The 23494-nt window shown below is 46.5% G+C and overlaps 1 protein-coding gene across 1 annotated transcript in view; it reads left to right on the forward strand.

The window, feature by feature from the left end:
* The window catches only part of SLC12A3 (solute carrier family 12 member 3), a 1234282-nt gene that overhangs the window by 546002 nt on the left and 664786 nt on the right, over positions 1 to 23494 (forward strand). Inside the window, 2 exon segments of the mRNA XM_030203718.1 lie at positions 20029 to 20093; positions 20095 to 20134. Coding sequence (XP_030059578.1) covers positions 20029 to 20093; positions 20095 to 20134 — 105 coding nt within the window.

A 23494-nucleotide genomic window follows, 5' to 3' on the forward strand; every position in this document is an offset into this window, starting at 1 on the left:
TAATAGTTCCTTTACCTCACTTTTTAACCATGCCGGCTGTCGTTTGGTCTTCCTCCCTCCTATTTTAATACGTGGATTATATTTGGCCTGGGCTTTCAGAATGGTATTTTTGAACAGCATCCATGCCTGATGTAAATTTTTGACCCTCGCAGCTGCTCCTTTAAGTTTTTATTTCACCGTCTTCTCATTTTATCATAGTCTCCTTTTTGAAAGTTAAACGCTAACATATTGGATTTGCTGTTTATACTTACTCCAAAGCTAATATCAAATCTGATCATATTATGATCACTGTTATCAAGGGGCTTCATCACCATTACCTTCCGCATCAGATCATGCACTCCACTAAGGATTAGGTCTAGACTTTTTCCTTCTCTTGTCTGCTCCTGTACCACAAAAACAAGGAACACTTCTGTGGCTAGAAGTATGGGCAGATTATATGGCAAGGAAAAATGAAATGAATTGTAGAAAAATTATGGCAGATAAGGGTCAAATGACCCATCCAGTCTGCTGATCCTCAGCATCCACTATCTCCTCCTTTCCCTAAGAGATTATATGTGCCTGTCCCATGCTTTCTTAAATTCAGACACCACCCTTGTCTCTGCCACCTCCACCGGGAGGCTATTCCACTCGTCCACTATCCTTTCTGTAAAAAAGTATTTCCTTAGATTATTCCTGAGCCTATAACCTCTTAACTTCATCCTATGCCCTCTCATTCCAGAGCTTTCCTTTATTTGAAAATGACTCACCTCCTGTACATTAATGCCACAGAGATATTTAAATGTCTCAATCATTTCCTCTCTCTCCCGCCTTTCTTCCAGAGTATAAGTATTGAAGTCTGTAAGTCTGTCCCCATGCTCTTTATGACAGAGACCACTGACCACTTTATAGCCGCCCTCTGGACCAACTCCATCTTGTTAATATCTTTTGAAGGTGCGGTCTCCAGAATTGCACACAGTGTTCTAAATGGGGCCTCACCAGAGACTTACACAAGGGCACTATCACCTCTTTTTTTCCTCTCCCTGTAACACCCAGCATTCTTCTGGCATTGACCATCGCCCTTTCTACCTGTTTGGCCATCTTAAGATCATCCCAAGTCCCGCTCTTCTTTTGTACACAGAAGTAATTCACCTCCTATACCAATACCGTTCCCTTAGATTTTTTTTTATTTTAATTGAAAGAAGTCTTTATTCAAACTTTGGTGAAAAAACAAATTACAAAGCTTGCAAAAACATCTCGCATTATATACATAACATCCATGAGTGCACACTAACAAAGTGTAGGTAAGTATCTAAATTACTTCAATTTTTATATATTTTGTTTTTATAGTGTCAAATTCTAAATCCCCACCCTACCCCCAAAGGAAAAAAAACCCACTCCAGACTCCACTCTCCCCCTTCTTATTTATACACTTCTGCAAGAACAATTAGTTAAGAAGGGTGCCAGATAGCTTCCCATTTAGCCATTGATTTATTACGCTTAGCCCAAAGCCTGTCCATTTCACACACAAATACCAAAGCTTATTAAGCCACTTGATACTTGGAGGAACCTGCGGAGACTTCCATGAAGCTGCCAAAGTAACCCTGGCAGCCATCATAGCATGCCGAACCCAACAAAGATTGAGAAGTGGTCAGACCAGGTGGTTTCTTTGGAAAGAGAAAAAACTCAGGAGACCACTTTAGGGGCTTGGAGAGCCACCTCTGGATTCTATACTGCACCGATTTCCAAAAAGCACGTACTTTAATACAAGTCCACCAGAGATGCCCCATAGTGCCCACTTGACCACACCCTCTCCAGCACAGAGACGACACCTGAGGAAACATATGGTGAAGGTGGGCAGGGGTCAAATACCATCTATACAAAACCTTAAGTGCATTTTTCCTTAAATGGAGTAGAGATAGAGATCCGCAGCAAAGCATACTTCATAAAAGTCCAGTCATCATCAGACAATGTCACCCCCAACTCCCGATGCCAGCTCTCTCGATACTCAACGGGGGCCTGAATCCGTCTATGTTGAAAAGAGTATAAACAAGTAATCAACCTCTCTTTCCTTTAGAATCCTCACAGAAATCCTCCAAGAATGATGCCGCTCGCAGAACTATTCCTCACCAGAGGAAAGGAAATGTTTCACCTGCAAATAGGCAAGATATCTTTAGATGGAAGTGCATATTGCTCGAGCAGAGTTTGAAATGGGATATAACTCTCCTGATCAAAAAATTGTCCCCATGTTTCTAAACCAGCTGAAAACCATTTTTTTAAAGTACCAGATTTCAAGACCCGGGGGAAAAAGTGAATTATGAATTACCGGAGTAAGCTTAGAAAGGATCAAGTCATGTGTACCAAATAAACTGTCCCAGTAATGGAAAGTTGTGGAGATTGAGGGACAAATCCCCCCCATCCATTTTCCTATACCTCCGGGGAAGCCACATTAAAGATTGCAACAAAACACCCCCGCACAACTCCTGTTCCAGACGAATCTACCTCCTGTGAGAGCTAGCATGATACCATTCTATAGCCACAAGCACTTGCACTGCTTTATAATACCAATATATATTTGGAACACCTAACCCTCCTTGTTTTTGGTCTCGATATAACAAAACTCTAGAAAGACGCGGTCCGTTTATTGGACCATACAAAAACGTATACGGCGGTTCTGAATACCTGAGAGAAAGGAACGGGGTATACACAAAGGAAGCACCTGAAATAGATACATCAAGCGGGGCAATATCATTCATTTTCACGGTAGTAATCCTGCTGAACCACGATAAGTCAATAGACCCCCCAGCTTCCAAGTCCCTATAGATCTCCTTTAAAAGAGAAGGTAATTGACTGCAAATAAATCAGAAATTTTTTTAGTGAGGGTAACCCCCAAGTATTTGATACCCCCAGAAGACCCATTGAAATGGAAAGGTTGCTTGTAAAGACACCAACATTGGGCCCGGGATACCCACAGCCATAGCCTCCGATTTAGACATATTAACTTAAAACCCGATACTGAGGAATATTCATCCAAAAGCTGACTACATTGGGCAAAGAAATTAAAGGTTTAGTCAAGGAGAGCAAGATGTCATCAGCAAAAGTGCCAATTTATAATCCTCACCAGCCACCTGTAACCCGAAATATTAGGGTTGGCTCGAATAGCCATGGCTAATGGTTCCATAACCAACGCAAATAACATAGGTGAGAGAGGACAACCCTGTCTCGTCCCCATAGATAAAGGGAACAATTGTGAATTATCACCATTAATATGAACACACACTGTGGGAAAGTGATAAAGAGCCTGAATCAATTTGAAAGTTCAGACCAGTCCCCAATCTCTCCATAACACTCATCATAAAAGGCCAATGAACACGATCAAAAGCCTTTTCGGCATCCAAACCCAAAAGACATAAGAAGTCTGAGAATGGTGAGCTACGTGTAATAAGTTTACCATACGCCTCACATTATCCTTAGCTTGCCTATGCGGAACAATCCAACCTGATCGGGGTGGACCAAGTCTGGAAAAACTTTGGCTAACCGAGTCGCCAAAACCTGTGCTATGATTTTAACATCGGAATAAGAATGGATAAGGTCGGTAAGATGAACAATCTACCTTATCTTTACCTGGCTTTGGGATCACAAGCCTATCCAGGCCTCCATCATTGAAGGAGGAAGAACCTCCCCTTCCTGAACTCCAGTACAAATATCCGTTAAAAGAGGAGCCAACTCCCCCCTAAACACCTGTAAAATTCGTTTGGCAAACCATCTAGTCCCGGAGCCTTACCTGTTGGTAAATCCTTTATCACTAAAGCAACTTCCTCAGCCTTAACATCACTATCAAGAGACCAAGCGCTGAGCAACTGACAAAGAGGGAAGAGCCTGGGAAGCAAGGAAGGCCTCTATCGCATCCTGATCAATATGAGGATCTGCCGAATATAAAGACTGATAAAAGGCTTGAAACCGTTGACGAATCAAGGTTTGGGTTAATACCTTATTATGACCATCTCCAATATGTAGAATTGTCCGGTCAAGTTTCCTCTGCCGCAACCTGAGAGCTAAGGATCTGCTAGGTTTATTCAGAGTGGAGTAATGATGTAACTGTTGCTGACCCTCGAACAAAATGGAGTTGTTCTGAATAAATGTTGTCCAGCCTAAGGCGAAGGGCCTGAATCTCTTGCAGATACTCAACCTTTTGCGACAACTTATACTTAGCCTGGAGACATGACAGTCACAACATACATGCTCAACCTCCTGCCTCTGAGCCCTAGCTTGAATACAAACATGTTTTTTTTTAAACCCTCGTTACGGCTTTCAAAGCATCCCACACAACTCCCATAGAAGGACCCGATGTCAAATTGGTATCAGATACTCCTTCAGGACCGTATGGTGTGCCGCCGCCACCCTCTCATCCCTTAGTAGGAAAACATTTAGGGTCCAATGGTATCCTTATCCGCCTCAAACAGAGAGGAAAGATGCAACCATGTTGGGGCGTGATCTGAGATAGTAATAGAACCTATACCTGTAACACTACTACCCTGCGAGAGAGATATATCAAGAAGAATATGATCAATGCGAGAATAGAATCGTGAGAGTGAGAGTAAAAAGAGTAGTCTTTTTGCCTCAAATGATGTAGGCGCCGATCCCTACCGACTGTGGTGATTGCCCCACGTGGAACACTGGTAGCGCACCACCATTGAGGAACTGCCTCTGATATCTAGGCCGCTTGCTGATGCAGCACTGATCGGAGAAGAGATCAACCCTCACTGGATCAGCTTTCCATTCCATGCAACTCATGTAAGGTTAAAGCATGCAATTATTGTAGCATTGAATTGTTCAACGAATTCAAGCTATCACTTTAAAAAAAAAAAACGCCTTTTAAATATCTTTTAAATGTTTGTAACGCAGCTTACAGCATCATACTGTAGCAAGACCTGTAATCTGCTAAATGCTTTTAAATGTTTATTCTCATCTCATAGAATCTACTACATCTAGAACTGTAATTTAAATGTTTGCTATACATTTGCCATCTAATAGCTTAGGCATTTTTGTCTAATCTAGGCAGAATACCATCATTGATTTACTGTATCGCCGAATTATTTGATGACGTTAACTGTTTGATTGATTGAATACTTTTATACGCTAATCAAGCAGCTAACCCCTGCGCTGCTGCATGTCCTGCTACATGCGAACTGGTACCTAAGACATGTAACCAGCTAGCATTTTTGTTCAAATTAAGCTGAATATAACCATTGAAATACTGAATTACCTGATGACTATAATGGTTTGATTGCTTGATTTACTTCTATATGCAGTCAACATGAACATCAACAACTTTGCTCATGATAATCTACTTCCTCCCCCTAATCTACCACGCATGGATGACTCCACCATAAACACAATCAAACCCACAGCATACAAACCCTACAGACAACCCAATTACAAAGCACCAGACCAAAAGAAGAATAACCAAATAAAAGGAAAAACAAATACATTCGGAAACAACCAACAGAAAGGGAGGAAAGGGACACAACAGAACCAGATACCAAGACAACAGACAACTAATAAAAATTAATACAGCCATGTCCCAAACTGAAACTTACCGACCAATCCAAATAGGATAAGTAAACGCCAGATCAGTAGTAAATAAAACAGAGATTATAACAGACTGGATCACTTCAAACAATCTTGACGACTATTCATCACTGAAACCTGGATCATGACCTTAAAGACCCAATAATCTTAGATTTATGTCCATCAGGATACAAAATTACACACTGGACAAGAAACGGAAAAAGAGGAGGAGGAATAGCCATAATATACAAATCCGAGTCACCATCACAGCCACAGCCGAATCTATTCTGCCACAACTTGAAATTGCCTCGGTAAGAATTAACCACCCAAACTTACAGGAACACCTTAACGCAGGTCCTGTTCTTCTGACCGCCAGGAAAACTGGCAAGATTCCCAAACACACTTCATGGACTTTATCTCGAACACTTGTGTCTCTACCTCAAATCTTATCATAATAGGAGATATTAACCTGCACCTTGAAGATCTCAACTCAACAAGCACCCAAGAATGTGAAGAGTTCCTACAACTATGGGATCTTCACAGGACAAACACACAACTAACTCACATCAAAGGACACACACTAGACATTATTATAGTCACATACAAATTCGATCCCAACTCAAACCTTATACTAACAGACACAAATGGACACCCGCACCGTGGTCCGACCACTATAAAGCAAACATCTCCCTCCAATGGTGAACTAAAGACTCTCCAAACAAACTAGAACGAAAAACCTATACCACGAGAGGAAAAATAGACCCGGTAATATTCTGGCAACAGATCTACTACAATGGATGGACAATAAAAGCAGATACAAACCAATTCCTCTTAGAATGGGAAGAGAGATGCAGATCCATATTAGACAATATTGCCTCCAACCCAAACTAGAACCTCACACAGAAAGAATTCAATACCATGGTTCAATGAAGAACTGAAAAAACTGAAAACACAAGTTAGAAGGTTAGAACGTGCATGGAGAAAAAAAGAAAGACAACCCCACATTAAACGCCTGGAAACAACTCCAAAGAAAATACAAATATACCATAAGACAAACTAAAAGTCTATATTACAAATCTGAAATTGGACCAAACTACAAGGACACACATAAACTCTTTCAACTCATGAATAAACTACTAGATATTACACCAATCACAACCAACAGCAAAGATGCACCAGGAGCAGACAATCTCACGAGATACTTCAATGAGAAAATCGTACAATTGCGACTTAAGATACCTGCCAGTACCATCGACTATGCTGAATTCCTGGACTGTCTAGACCCAGACCCTGGCATATTCCCAGCAGACAGAACCTGGACCAACTTCGAGACACTATCAGAGGATATCATCTCCCAACGCTCAAAAGATTTGCCAAATCTCATTGCAAACTAGACATATGTCCGAACAACCTTATGACATCTGCTCCCCAACAATTTATAAAAGACATAATGAAACACCTGAACTACATGCTACAAAATGGACTCTTCCCAAAGGAGAACGGAAACATTCTACTCACCCCCATACCCAAAGACGCAAAGAAGAAGTGTCAGTGAACTAACCAACTACAGGCCAGTAGCATCCATTCCCTTAATAACTAAACTAACGGAAGGAGTGGTGACCAAACAACTCACAAATTATTTAAATAAATTCTCAATACTCCACGTCTCCCAGTCAGGATTTAGGTCTAACCACAGTGCTGAAACAGTACTAATTACACTCATGACTAAATTCAAACAAATGATTGCAACTGGAAAAAACATACTACTCCTACAATTTGACATGTCAAGCGCTTTCGACATGGTTGATCATGGAATATTACTACATATCGTTGAGTACTTCGGAATTGGAGGTAACGTTCTCAATTAGTTCAAGGGATTCCTAACCACACGATCGTACCAAGTGACATCTAACTCGTCTACTTCAGCCATATGGATACATGAATGCGGAGTCCCACAGGGATCCCCCCTCTCACCAACTCTATTCAACTTAATGATGATACCCTTGGCTAAACTATTATCAAACCATAACCTCAACCCATACATATACGCAGACGACGTAACGATCTACATCCCATTTAAACAAGATTTAAAGGAAATTTCCAATGACATCAACCAAAGTATCCATATCATGCATTCGTGGGCGGATGCATTTCGGCTGAAACTTAATGCAGAAAAAACCCAATGCCTAGTACTTACCTCTCAATATAACACGAACAAATTCACCACCATTAACACACCAAATCTGAACCTTCCAATTTCGGACACCCTAAAAATTCTTGGAGTTACCATCGATCGACACCTAACACTTGACAGCCATGCAAAAAGCACAACCAGGAAGATGTTCCACTCAATGTGGAAATTAAAAAGAGTAAGACCTTTCTTCCCAAGGACTGTTTTCCGTAACCTGGTACAATCAATGGTGCTCAGCCATCTAGACTACTGCAAAGCACTCTACGCCGGCTGCAAAGAACAAATAATCAAAAAAACTTCAGACAGCCCAGAACACTGCAGCCAGACTTGTATTCGGCAAAACAAAATATGAAAGTGCTAAACCCCTACGAGAAAAGCTACACTGGCTCCCACTTAAAGAACGCATCACATTCAAAATATGCACAAGTCTATCAGGTCTGACATGTAGGCTGATACTTCCCCGTGAATGATTTTGTGAACTAGGGTGCATATTTTGAATGTGATGCGTTCTTTAAGTGGGAGCCACCCAGGAACGCTAAAAGATCATCCCGCATATTCCTTAATTTGCACTTGCAATTGCAAAGGTCTAAAATACAAACTAATGCATGTGTCGAACTTTACCTACTTGAGTACACAGTTATGGAACGCACTGCTGCGCAACGTAAAAACGATTTACGAACTAACCAACTTCCGCAAACTACTGAAGACCCATCTCTTTAATAAGGCATACCACAAAAATCAACAAATGTGAGCATACACCACTCCTCCACATAGATTCAGAACTGTCTTTTAATATCTGCTTGTTATATTATTACCATGTTCTATCATTATCATGTTACCCACGATTCTTCTGTAACACTAAATGTCTATTTTCTAATATATGTTCACCATTCATGATGTATTGTAAGCCACATTGAGCCTGCAAAAAGGTGGGAAAATGTGGGATACAAATGAAATAAATATATATATATATATATTTCTCCGAGGACAAGCAGGCTGCTTGTTCTCACACCTGGGTTGACGTCCACGGCAGCCCCCACCAACCAGAAGAAAACTTTGCGGGTAGTCCCGCACGCAGGGCATGCCCACCGCGCATGCGCGGCCGTCTTCCCGCCTGTGCGCGACTGTTCAGTTTTTTACTATTCCGCGCTGGAGAGAGACGTGTTATCGTCTCTCTCTCTGTCAGTCCCGGAAACCAGATCGCGGCCTAGCCGTGGTTTTTCCTTCTCTACGTACGCGTTCGCGTATTTCTTTTCTTTTTCAATTGTTTAAAAAAAAAAAGTGTCCTCGTCGTTTTTAGCCGCGAGGGCGCTTCGTTGCGGCCTTGTGGCCGCACGGTCGTTTTCTTTTTCGGGTGTGCTTTTCACCGCCACCATCGACGACTTTGACTTCGCCGACGCAATTTTTCCGTCGATGTCCTCGAAGGTCCCAAGTGTATTCAAGAAGTGTGGTCGGTGCGGCCGGCAGATCTCGCAAACCGATACCCACGCTTGGTGCCTCCAGTGCCTCGGGCCGGACCATAATACCAAGACGTGCACCTTGTGTCTCGGCTTACGGAAGCGGACACAGGTGGCGAGGCAAGTTCTTCGGGACCGTCTTTTCGGAACTTGTGCCGGTCCCTCGACGTCGAAGGCATCGGTGTCGACGGCCGGGTCTTCGGTACTGGTACCGATGTCGACGAAATCGGCGCCGACTCTGGCACCGACCCCAGGAGTACAGGTACCTTTGGCCCGCCGGCCTGCCGGTGACGGCGGGGGTGAGCGGCCGCGCGGGCAGTCGGCCCCGGCCACTCCCTCTACCCAGGGCCATCGGGACCGAACCCTGTTGGATCCGATTCCTCGAGGCCGAGGGGGTTCTACCTCCTCTTCGTCTCTACCACCGAGGGCCGATGACGGGCATCGAAAGAAAACCAAGAAGCACCGTCATGGCCGCCCACGACGCACGGGACTGCCAGCTCCGGCACCTTGAGGGAGGACTCGACGCCCAGGAAGCGGCAGTGCCGAGAGGAGCGTTCCCCCTCGGTTGAAGAGGTGTCGCTGCGTCAGTCCGCAGGTGCTTCGGTACCGTCTCCTGGACCCGAGCAGCTTCTGGCACCGACACCCACATCGGCCCCCCTGCCTTTCCCGACAGCGGGCCTGGACGAGTGCCTTCGAGCCATCCTTCCGGGGATTCTGGAAGGGCTGATGCGCCAAGCTCTGCCGGGGCGCCGTTGATGGAGGTGCCGGTGTGCTCTAGCCCGATGCCGAGGCCTCCGACGCCGACGCCGCTTGCGGCACCGGTGTCGACCGCCACACAGGTGGAGTCCCCGTCGACGTTGATGGAGGGAGCTTCATCCCCGCCGGCGCAGAAGTCCATCGCTCGACGCCATCACCGAGGACGTGGTTCCTCGCAGTCTAGACGGGCCCGGTTGAGGTCTGAGCTGCAAGAGCTCATGTCCTTCACCGAGGAAGAGGCCTCGTGGGGGGAGGAGGAGGACCCCAGATATTTCTCCTCAGAGGAGTCTGTGGGCCTTCCCTCCGACCCCACTCCTTCACCGGAGAGGAAGCTCTCGCCCCCTGAGAGCCTCTCATTTGCCTCCTTCGTCAGGGATATGTCTATTTGCATTCCCTTTCCCGTGGTCACCGTGGATGAGCCGAGGGCTGAGATGCTCGAGGTCCTTGACTATCCATCACCACCTAGAGAGTCTTCCACAGTACTGTTGTACAATGTCCTCAAAGAGACACTGCTTCGGAACTGGCTGAAGCCATTATCTAACCCCACCATCCCCAAGAAAGCGGAGTCCCAATACAGGATCCACTCTGACCCAGAGTTGATGCGGCCTCAATTGCCTCATGACTCGGCGGTCGTGGACTCTGCTCTCAAGAGAGCACGGAGTTCGAGGGATACAGCCTCGGCGCCCCCGGGGCGGGAGTCTCGCACTCTGGACTCGTTTGGGAGGAAAGCCTACCAATCTTCTATGCTCGTGACCCGCATCCAGTCATACCAGCTCTACACGAGCATTCACATGCAGAACAATGTGAGGCAACTGGCGGACCTGGTCGATAAGCTCCCACTGGAGCAGTCCAGGCTTTTTCAGGAGGTGGTCAGGCAGATGAAGGCGTGGAGAAAGTTCCTGTCCAGGGGTATCTATGACACCTGTGATGTGGCATCTCGAGCTGCGGCTCAAGGTATAGTGATGCGCAGACTCTCCTGGCTGCTTGCCTCTGACCTGGACAACCGCACCCAGCAGCGACTGGCAGATGTCCCTTGCCGGGGGGATAACATTTTCGGCGAGAAGGTCGAGCAGTTAGTGGACCAACTGCACCAGCGGGAAACCGCTCTCAACAAGCTCTCCCACCGGGTGCCTTCAGCATCCACCTCTGCAGGTGGATGTTTTTCCCGGGCCCGGCAGGCTGCTCCCGACGCCTACAGCAAGCGTAGGTACACCCAGCCGGCCCAAAGGCCTCCTCAGGCACAGGGACAGTCCAGCGCGCTCGTTCCCGTCAACAGTGTGCGCCTAAGCAGCCCCCTGCGCCTCCACAGCAAAAGCCGGGGACGGGCTTTTGACTGGATCCATGGGAACATAGCCGCAATCAAAGTGTCCGTACCGGACGACCTGCCGGTCGGGGGGAGGTTGAAAGTTTTTCACCAAAGGTGGCCTCTGATATCCTCTGAGCAGTGGGTTCTCCAAATAGTGCGGTGTGGATACACCCTGAATTTGGCCTCCACTCCACCAAATTGCCCACCGGGAGCCCAATCCTTCAGCTCCCACCACAGGCAGGAAGGGCAGGGATTCTATTCCAGGTACTTCCTTGTGGAAAAGAAAACAGGGGGGATGCTGCCCATCCTAGACCTGAGAGGCCTGAACAAATACCTGGTCAAAGAGAAGTTCAGGATGCTTTCCTTAGGCACCCTTCTACCAATGATTCAGAAAGACGATTGGCTATGTTCCCTGGATTTAAAGGACGCTTACACTCACATCCCAATACTGCCAGCTCACAGACAGTATCTCCAATTCCGTCTGGGGACACGGCACTTTCAGTATTGTGTGCTGCCCTTTGGGCTCACCTCTGCACCACGGGTGTTCACCAAGTGTCTCGTGGTGGTTGCGGCGTATCTATGCAAGCTGGGAGTGCATGTGTTCCCGTATCTCGACGATTGGCTGGTCAAGAGCACCTCAGAGGCAGGAGCTCTTCGGTCCATGCAGTGTACTATCCACCTTCTGGAGCTGCTGGGGTTTGTGATAAATTACCCGAAGTCCCATCTCCAGCCAGTCCAATCTCTGGAATTCATAGGAGCGCTGCTGAATTCTCAGACGGCTCAGGCCTTCCTTCCCGAAGCAAGGGCGCAGAACCTTCTATCCCTTGCCTCTCAGACCAGAGCATCTCAGCAGGTCACACCTCGGCAGATGTTGAGACTCCTGGGTCATATGGCCTCCACGGTTCATGTGACTCCCATGGCTCGCCTTCACATGAGACCTGCTCAATGGACCCTAGCTTCCCAGTGGTGTCAAGCTACCGGGAATCTAGAGGATGTCATCCGTCTGTCCATCAGTTGCCGCAATTCGCTGCATTGGTGGACCATTCGGACCAATTTGACCCTGGGACGTCCATTCCATATTCTGCAGCCCACGAAAGTGCTGACGACGGATGCATCTCGCCTGGGGTGGGGAGCTCATGTCGATGGACTCCACACCAAGGGTCTGTGGTCCCTCCAGGAACAAGATCTTCAGATCAACCTCCTGGAGTTCCGAGCGGTCTGGAACGCGCTGAAGGCCTTCAGAGATCGGCTGTCCTACCAAATCATCCAAATTCGGACAGACAATCAGGTTGCAATGTATTACATCAACAAGCAGGGGGGCACCGGATCTCGCCCCCTGTGTCAGGAAGCCGTCGGGATGTGGCGTTGGGCTTGCCAGTTCGGCATGCTTCTCCAAGCCACATACCTGGCAGGCGTAAACAACAGTCTGGCCGACAGACTGAGCAGAGTCATGCAACCACATGAGATGGTCGCTCCATTCCAGAGTGGTACGCAAGATCTTCCGAGAGTGGGGCACTCCCTCGGTGGACCTTTTCGCCTCTCAGACCAACCACAAGCTGCCTCTGTTCTGTTCCAGACTACAGGCACACGGCAGACTGGCGTCGGATGCCTTTCTCCTCCATTGGGAGACCGGCCTCCTGTATGCTTATCCTCCCATACCTTTGGTGGGGAAGACCTTACTGAAACTCAAGCAAGACCATGGCACCATGATTCTGGTAGTGCCTTTTTGGCCCCGTCAGATCTGGTTCCCTCTACTTCTGGAGTTGTCCTCTGAAGAACCGTGGAGATTGGAGTGTTTTCCGACTCTCATTTCGCAGAACGACGGAGCGCTTCTGCACCCCAACCTTCAGTCTCTGGCTCTCACGGCCTGGATGTTGAGGGCGTAGACTTTGCTTCGTTGGGTCTGTCTGAGGGTGTCTCCCGCATCTTGCTTGCCTCTAGAAAGGATTCCACTAAAAAGAGTTACTTTTTTAAGTGGAGGAGGTTTGTCGTTTGGTGTGAGAGCAAGGCCCTAGAACCTTGCTCTTGTCCTGCACAGAACCTGCTTGAATACTTTCTGCACTTATCAGAGTCTGGCCTCAAGACCAACTCAGTAAGGAATCACCTTAGTGCGATTAGTGCTTACCATCATCGTGTAGAGGGTAAAGCCATCTCTGGAGAGCCTTTAGTCGTTCGATTCATGAGAGGTTTGCTTTTGTCAAGGCCCCCTGTCAAGCCTCCTGCAGTGTCATGGGATCTCAACGTCATCCTCACCCAGCTGATGAAACCTCCTTTTGAGCCACTGAATTCCTGCCATCTGAAGTACTTGACCTGGAAGGTCATTTTCTTGGTGGCAGTTACTTCAGCTCGTAGAGTCAGTGAGCTGCAAGCCCTGGTAGCTCATGCTCCTTATACCAAATTTCATCATAACAGAGTAGTACTCTGCACTCACCCTAAGTTCCTGCCAAAGGTGGTGTCGGAGTTCCATCTTAACCAGTCAATTGTCTTGCCAACATTCTTTCCAAGACCGCATACCTGCCCTGCTGAACGTCAGTTGCACACATTGGACTGCAAGCGAGCATTGGCCTTCTATCTGGAGCGGACACAGCCCCACAGACAGTCCGCCCAATTGTTTATTTCTTTCGATCCCAATAGGAAAGGGGTCGCTGTCGGGAAACGCACTATATCCAATTGGCTAGCAGATTGCATTTCCTTCACTTACGCCCAGGCTGGGCTGGCTCTTGAGGGTCATGTCACGGCTCATAGTGTTAGAGCCATGGCAGCGTCAGTGGCCCACTTGAAGTCAGCCACTATTGAAGAGATTGGCAAGGCTGCGACGTGGTCATCTGTCCGCACATTCACATCACATTACTGCCTCCAGCAGGATACCCAACACGACAGTCGGTTCGGGCAGTCGGTGCTGCAGAATCTGTTTGGGGTTTGAATCCAACTCCACCCTCCAGGACCCGATTTGTTCTGTTCAGGCTGCACTCTCAGTTAGTTGTTCTTCATAGGTCAATTTCTGTTATGCCTTCGCCGTTGCGAGGTTAAATTGACCTGGGTTCTTGTTTTGAGTGAGCCTGAGAGCTAGGGATACCCCAGTCGTGAGAACAAGCAGCCTGCTTGTCCTCGGAGAAAGCGAATGATACATACCTGTAGCAGGTGTTTCTCCGAGGACAGCAGGCTGATTGTTCTCACCTACCCTCCTTCCTCCCCTTTGGAGTTGCGTTTTACTCATTCCTTTGCTTGTCATTCAACTGAGCGGGAACGGTCGCACACAGGCGGGAAGACGGCCGCGCATGCGCAGTGGGCGTGCCCTGCGTGCGGGACCGCCCGCGAAGTTTTCTTCCGGTTGGTGGGGGCTGCCGTGGACGTCAACCCAGTCGTGAGAACAATCAGCCTGCTGTCCTCGGAGAACATCTGCTATAGGTATGTATCATTCGCTATATTGTTCTGGCCAGAGCCTCCAAAACCTTAGAATTTTGGATGGCCACCCTCGAGACCACTCCAGTTTTATCAATGTTCAGGTCAAACAATGCATTGAAGTCCCCCCCCCCCCCCCCCCCCCCCCCCCCTATTTACCAACTTACCAAACGGGTCAGCTTGCACCACTTTTCCAAGTCGGACAAAAAATGCTACCTGAGAGTCATTAGGCGCATAGACAGCTACAAGAGAGAAAGGTAAATTATTCAAGAGCACCTGCAAAAGCAAAAAAACGACCCGCAGGATCACGCTTCACTTTCTGTACCTGTACCTGTAAGGAAGAATGTAACAGTATTGCGACCCCCCGTTTCTTCTTGGAGCTGGCATTGGAAGCAAAGAAAACATAAGGGTACCGATGATGACATAAAAAATGTTCATGCTCCCTTCTAAGGTGGGTCTCCTGCAAAAATACTACATGTGGGGAACTCATCTGCAGTTCCCGAAACAACCTTTGTCGCTTTTGGGGAGAGTTAAGGCCTTTAACATTATATGACAAAATTTTTAAATCAATACTCATTTATGACACATAACAAGTAAAGAAGTGACCAAACTCTGCACCAGCCCCTGAGAGAGAGAGTTGGAGAAAGAGAGAAGAAAAAAAAAAAAAAAACACCACCCCCACCCCATTGCTATCCCCATGTCCCAAACAGCAACAACCATAAGAATCAACCTTCCCATTAGCCACCCCCTCCTACCAAATCATCAAAAGCCCCCTAAACAGAGACCAAGAGGACCCCTGAAGTAGGCACTCCGGAGAAAGTAATCCACCAACCCAAAAAGCCGCCCAACCCCCCCCTCTCGCACCCCCTCCCTTCCCATCTACTCAGAACACATCCCTATCCCCATATAACTTTATACTGAATAAACCACATACTCACCCCATATTGTCCACCCCCTCCTCTCTCATTCTAAGAACACACAGATCCACATTACACCTTTAAGCTATACATCCCAGATACCATCCTTCAAATTCCTACAAAAATGTTCCCTTCAGTATTTATAACAGCTGTGAGAGGGTAGGTGAAAGGGGATCCAGGAAGGCAAGCAGAAGGGGGATGCAGGCAGCCGGGGAACCCCAACGGGGCAGACTTCATGTGCACAACACCCACATTCAGAAAGCTGCGCTACCAGAGGCAGAGAGGTTGGCCGGGTTAAGGAAGAAGAGGAGGAACTACCAGTCCCAGAATCCCTCTCTTCCCCACCCGGCTGTGCAAGAATTAGGGGAGGAGATAGAAGATTGGGAAATGGTCTCTGAGGGAGGTGATGAGGGCCAGCTGGAGAGGTTGGGGGCGGGGAAGTTGAAGAGGGGGATAAAATGGAGGTTACTGAAGGACTAGAGGAGGAAACAGATGGAGATTGGAGCTCTGCTCAAATCGAAAAGCTGCTGTAAGAGGGTGGCTAGCTGTCCTGGAGAGACTGGTGGAAGACCAGAGGAGACTGAGGCGCTGGGGGAGATCTCTACTAAAGAGGAAACAGGTGCAGCCCCTGGGAGAGAAAGAGGGCTGGGCCCCAATTGAAACCCCAGTCTGAACAGGTGGGACCAAAGCTGTGTTAGCTGTGCTGTAAGAAGACTGTGTAAACTGGTTTCATACTGGAAAGGTCTGGGCCTGCAACCTACCAAGCTATGGTGTTTTCTTTCTGATCATGTACTGTTCCCTAAAAGAAGTAATTTTGGCTAAAGTGAAGTTATATGGACTGTTTAAACCCTGAATGAGACTTTGGCAGCAAACCTTAACAAACCTGGGAGTAAGGTGTTTTCCTTTTGTGTCTATGCTGAATGAAAGCCAGAAAATAAAGTTTTTTTTTCTATAAACGTTTTGCCTTGATTGAGCCTCTGTGGAAACAATAGAGAGAGGAGGAAGTCCTGCAAGCTCTCAGGGGGTCTGGGCGCTGAGTTTCCCAGGACAGGCCAAGGTGGTGTGGAGCGAGGCAACAGTCGGGTGAAGAAGGAAGCTAAGCAGGGTCGAGCCTGGCTGGGTCCTGGAAGGGGGACCCAGCTACACAGCATATAAGCAAAGTTATAACAAGATCTGAAAGTCACTTCAAGTAGCCTTCGGGGGATTCCTGGAATTCTTAGCAACCCGCTTCCATTGTTGAAGCTTTGCCCGAGATGTGGGGGTGATGTCCACTGGTGGATGTGCAGCTGTAGTCAAGCCCTCCTCATTCAAAACCTTCCATACTTCTGATAAGAGTCTGAGACGATGCAACTTTCCCCCTACAATAAAGCAGAGAGCAAATGGAAAGGACCATCTGTACGGGATCTTATTAGCATTAGGATATCCAAGGCAGTTTCATGGCTCGTCATTTCACCAGTCAGCTGAGATAAGTCCTGGAACATTCCCACCTGAGCCCCATTATAGTCAATACATTGAACCTGACGTGCCCGCTGCATCAATTGCTCCTTTATAGCATATGAAGAGAAATAGACTACAATGTCCCGAGGCTTATTATCCTGCCTTTTCCCTAAAGCTCTGTGTGCTCGCTCCACCATGATATCAACCGAATCTAACAGCTTGTTGTCCCCAGCCTCTGGAACTCCACGGAAGTGGAGATTACACCTTCTCCCTCGATTTTTCCTGATCACAACCTTGTATTTGTAATTCTTCGAATATTCAAGAGAGTGGAAATTTTTGCATCAGCCCCATTCAGGTGCTCAGCTTGTTCTTCCGCGCACATTTCCAATTCCTCCACGCATCCCCCAGTTCACGGAGATCCACACAGAACCTCCATCCGGTCCAGTATTTCCTCTTAGAGGACTTGATCTCTTCACAAATCTCCCGTAGGCATTTAGCTAAGTTCTTAGAAATGCCCCGCTTCATTGGCACAGTCGGCGCGTCCACATTAGACATGGCGGAATCAGAATCTGAGTGAGAAGGCTCGAGCAGACGCGAGCACATGGCGACTCGCCGCCTTACCGCCTGGCGCGCCGACTGGCACTCGCCCTCCTTTCGCGCCGAAGACATGCTCAACTTTGTATTTTCCCAATTCGGAGCCACCACACCAGTTTCCTATTAAATTCCGCAGCTGCAGGGAAGAATTCAAGGATGTGTTAATGCTCTTAATCACTTCTTATATGAAGGGACGAGACGGAGCTTCAGATCTAGGCAGCCATCGGCATTCGTGACGTCACTTCCTCCTCCATTCCCTTAGATTTTGCAGCCCAAGTGCATGACCCTGAATTTTTTAGCATTAAATCTTGGTTGCCAATTTCTGGACTATTCTTCAAGCTTCACTAGATTCCTCCTCATGCTGTCTACAGCCTCTGGGAGTTTGGTATCATCCGCAAAAAGGCAAACCTTACCAGATAGTCCCCTCGCAATTTCGCTCTCAAAGGTGTTAAAAAGAGTTGGGCCCACAACTGATAACATTTTTTCCTTGGAGCAAACTCCATTTACCACTACCCTCTGGGGCTCATTTTCAAAGCACTTAGCCTTCCAAAGTTCCATAGGTTTCTATGGAACTTGGAAGGCTAAGTGCTTTGAAAATGTGCCTCTCTGTCTCTTTCCACTTAACCAGTTTTTAACCCAGTCAGTCACTTTAGAGCCCATACCAAGGGTATTCAGTTTATTTATCAGTTACCTATGTGGAACTGTATGAAAGGCTTTGCTAAAATCCAAGTACACCACATCTAGTGCCCCTCCCATATACAACTGTTTTGTCATCCAGGCAAATAAATCAATCAATCAGACAAGCTCTTCTTCTAGTGAAACCATGCTATCTTGGGTCCTGCAGTCCATTCAGTTCTAGAAACCTTACAATCTTGTGCTTTACAAGCATTTACATAGTTTACTCACCACTAGGTCAGGGTAACAGGCCTGTAACATAGTAAATGATGGCAGATAAAGACCTGAATGGTCCACTCAGTCTGCCCAACCTACTCCTTGCATACGCTGTTGTGCAGAGGGACCACATCTGCCCTTCTCCAGTCCTCTGGGACCACTCCAGATTCTAAGGAAGCATTGAATAGGTCAGACAACAGAGCCGCCAGAACTTCTCTGAGTTCCTTGAGTACCCCTAGATATCTCCCATCAAGCCCCATCACTTTGTATATTTTTAGTTTAGCTAGCCCCTCATGAACACAGTCCTTCTGAGAATTGGTTCTGGTCTACCACACATCTATTCCCATTAGCATTTGTTTTATATGGTCCTACCCCCGGCCTTTAACTCGTGAACACAGAACAGAAACAATTGTTTAAGCAGTTCAGCTTTATCCATATCAGCTGCTACATATTTCTCCTCTTCACCCTTGAGCCTCACAATGCCATTTTGGCACTTCCTCCTGTCATGTACATATCTAAAAAATGTCTTGTCCCCCGATTTTTTCCATTTGCATCTTTGCTTCCCTGACAACTTTACAGCTTCTCTTAGCTTTCCCGATATATTTGCCTGTCTTCCTCTTTCTGCAATCTCTTGCAATTTATGAATGCTAACCTTTTTTCCCTTACCTTTTCAGCTACTACATTTGAGAACCAAAGTGGCTTTCTTTTCCTCTTATATGTACTTTTCTAACATTATACTGACATAGGCCTAGTCACACTGTTCCAAAGACACACACATCTTCTAGGAGACCTGACACCTTTTCATACATAAAGAGAGCAATTTTTGAAACAATTTCCATAAGTAAAACAATGTTTTAAGTGTGAAAGTAGGGTCTTTGAAAAATATACCCATGCTGTTCACAATAATTTACCTGTGGGGGAAAAAAAAAGGAGCAGCGAAACTGCTGGGATAGATCAAGGGAAAGAAAGTACTTGTAAGACCTTTCTTTAAAAAATCCTGCATGTACTTTTCTTGGGTACATATGTACCTTGCTTCAAAGCAGGTGCATACTAAGTGCCTGTTCTGTTCTGAAATTGGATTTTTAAAGGGAAACCCTTTGGGGAGTTTCCCATTGAGAAATATGCTTGTACCCCCCTGGAATTGATAAGTCCTACAGGCACTACAAAAATTGCTTCTTAAAAGGTGCTGGTACATATTCTGATCCTGAAACCTCATTAGAATGTGACTCCTCAGACTTCTAACTAGAGTGGCTGTCTTCCTGCTTTCAAACCTCTCTAGTCTGATGATTCAGACTTTATAAGGTAACATGTAGATAATCGCTGATTTGATGTCAGCAGAGTCCTATACATTAATAGAAAATAACATTTAGATGTTATATTCTTATTAGTGTATAGGACCTTGGTTTTGATTCTGATACATTCCAGCTTAGTATATACTACACAGTATATACTGCAGATGATGAAAAGAGCCAATGAACTATAAAATAGATCTGTGCTGAATGTTTCTGATATTGACCTTGCTTTCTCTAGAGTATGAGTATGGTGTCTGGCTTTGCTCCACTGGTCACAGCTGGAATCTTTGGGGCTACCCTTTCTCTGCCTTGGCTTGCCTGTTTCAGCACCTAAGGTCTTCCAGGTAGGAAATGATCATTCCTAAGTTTACACTGGGAATATTGAGAAAAAAAACACAATTTACAATTCAAGAATAGCTTCAAGGTATTTGCAAAATCTACTAGTGCTGATTTCAGCGAGCCATATAAAATTACATTCTACACTGTGAGAATAACCACATGAATGTTCTTACCTGTGGACTTTGCACCAGTTTTCAAAGTGAAATTTTTAAAACTTGCTAGGGGTAAAATGTGTGTGTGTCATTTGCATTTATTTTGCATGGGTAGAATTTTGTTTATTAAAGTGCAAAGATGCATTTTATCTTTTCCAATCTAAACTTGCCATGGAAATTGCCCCCATATCCACCCCTGAAAGTACATGCTCTGTTGAACATGCATACTTTTCCCACAGTGTGGTTGGGTGGTTTTCAGATAGCTAATTTACCTGGATGAAGCACTTTTAATCCACAAAAATTACCCTCCCTATGTATACATCCTAATATATTGTTCAGTGCAGGGCCGTGCCTAGGGTCTCTGGTGCCCCCCTGCAGACTATCAGTGTCCCGCCATCTTCTGACGTCATTTCCTTGACGTCAGAAGAAGGCGGAACATGAGCGAAGGGGAAGGCTAGACACGTCGGGAGCGCCGCCTCCTTCCTTGACGCTGCTGGACGGAGGTAAATTAAAAGGAGAAAAAAAAGAAAGGGATCTTGCGGGAGAGAAGAGGGCGGGAAGTTGGGCAATGGGAGTGGGAGGGGCGAGGTAAGCATGGTGCGGCGGTGCCCCCCAGAGGATGGCGACCCCCTTGCCGGCTTACCCCGCTTACCATGTTGGCACGGCCCTGGTTCAGTGAATAGATGCTCTTGCTGCAGTGATTTCAAAGTTTGGAGTTTCAATGATAGAGCTATATTTCTTGTTGACTGAAGTATGACACCTGAAAGAGGAGCATAGCTGCCATTGAGCGAAACCAGCAAAAAATTCAGGGCTGCCAATGATGAGGGTCATTCCTATTTACATTTGCTCCTAGCTCCCTGCTCTTGGCCTCCATGAATTCAGCACTCTCTCTTCCTTCCCTGCCCTTCTCTGGTACCTCTACACCCCCACCCCGCGTGTGCAAATGTACAGCAGATTGCCTGTAGCATCAGCAATGCAAAGACATTGCTTTTTAGCTGGACAGCCACGTCCCACCTTTTCTGATGCAATTTCCTGTAGGTGGAATATAGAAGAGCAAAGGGCCAGCTAACCAGAAGCAGCGTGTTTTTGCATTGCTGCTGCTGCTGACAATCCACTGTAAGTTTGAGGAGTGTAGGGGGGAGGGGAGGGAGCCTGAAAGATGCCAGACTTGCAAGTGGTGGGGGTGAGGATGATGGACTGAATGAGAGTGAGAGATGCCATACTCGGGAAGGGGGGAGATGCTGGACTCTGAGGGCTACAGGGAGTGAGAGAGAGAGTGACCAGGGAGGGGGAGAGATGCTGCAGCTGGAAGGAGTGGAAGTAAAAGATAAAGGTATAAAAGGCAGACTATACTGGGGCGGTGGGAGAGATGCTGGACCAAAGGAGTTAGCAGGGCCAGCATTGGGGGAGGGGAGGACAAACAGGGCAGTTGCCTGGGCCCCACAGCTCCAGGGGGCCTCCGCGGTCCCGCCATCTCTTTCCCCGTCTTGTCACCCCAGACCTGCCAAGTCTACCGCTTTGGAGGGTCATCTCCTGCACTCCCGCCAAAGTGGGAAAGTCTCCTGCTGACAGGGGCAGTGCTGTAATGAAGCACTCTGCTGCACCCCTCCTACAGCATCTTTCCCTTCCCTTCTATTCACTGCTGCCGCTGCTCCCCCCCCCCCAAGCCGGTATCTCCTCTTTTCCTTCTTCCCTCCCTCAACCCTGTTCCCCTGAGTGCTACCTTTAATTTGTTTCAAAACTGCCAGGCAGTGGCAGCAATTTACAGGCACTGCCCTGCTGGCAGCCCCACATTCCCCCAGGACAGTTATCTTGCAGCCACACAAGTGAAGTGACTCCCTGGTGACATCACTGACCAGGACCAGTATCAAAGCTTTAAAGCTTGTATATTAAAAAGTTATAACACACATGCATGTAGATTCCCACCTTAGCCCACACAGTATAATGTCATGTATGCACCACCCCCTTTCAGTTTATTTCATTCTGCAGTGACGGTCAGACCTTGTGACTGAGTATCACCTGTCAGAATAATAATTAATAATATTTAACTACTTTTTTCTTTTAGTTATTTGTTTTTTTCTTTTTTTGTTCATCATTTCACATTTAACTTTACTTGAAAGAATTTGATTTAGCCTCTCTTTTATTTTCAAATATGTCATCAAAGAAGCAGGGCTTCAAACGCTGTAGCACCTGTAAAAACAAAATGTCCAGTTTGGACCCTCATTAACAGTGTACCGAAGTACCTCCTCCCCTGCTCATCAGCACCGCAGAATTTGCTCCGTCAGCACCATAGTAGCTCCTTCTTTCCTCATCGGCACTGATGAACGTCATCTCTTTCTCAGCCCCAAGATGTAATGCCATCTCTCTCCTCAGAACACATGCAGACTGCTGATGACAAAAGGATATCTTCCACACATCAATCATCTAGTAAAGACCAGTGTCTACTTGCAATGTGTCAGCCATACAATCTCAACTCTCCTGTCCTCCACAAATGTCAGAATCTTCTGAAGATCTTTACACCTTCTTGTGCATTTTTCATAAAGAATCAAAACCAACAAATACAGCACCCAGCTGCAATTCCTTAGATCACTGGAAACAGTTCAAGAGTCCCTCCACTTACAGGACCTTCACCTTCCCATAGACAATGCTTTTGGTCCATATCTACATTGGAATCTATGGCATACTCTTGGACTATGAATCTTCTAGCAATTCAAGACATCAATCCAGGTATTCTTCACCTCACCCTCCTACAGATCACAGTGGGGACATGCCTGGTTTACCTATGGACCCATCTCCTCCGCAACCATCAAAATCCCTCTCAACCTGAGGACACATCTTATCCAAAATTTCTTCTAAAGTTGGCATCTGCTTTAGAAATCATTCAACTTCATTCAACAATCATGTTGCCGATGCACCTTGTACTGGAGACAATCTATTTGGTTATAGGATTAAGAAATTATAGACAACATCAAACAGGACTTCACAATGTTGGACACACTAGAAGATGATAATTTAGATCAGAATAGATAATCTTTTCAAAGTTCATCCTACTACGCATCTTAAAAGAGATATAATTCTCTCCGGCAGTATCCTACAACAGATACACCTTGAATTATAAATATAATAATATGTAAAATAGACCTCAGCAACCAAAAAGATCACATAGGAGAAGAGAACAACTAAACCAGCACCCTCTCTGGTGCCTAAGCTGGC

The sequence above is a fragment of the Microcaecilia unicolor genome, chromosome 5, assembly GCF_901765095.1.
Source record: "Microcaecilia unicolor chromosome 5, aMicUni1.1, whole genome shotgun sequence".
NCBI lineage: Eukaryota > Metazoa > Chordata > Amphibia > Gymnophiona > Siphonopidae > Microcaecilia > Microcaecilia unicolor.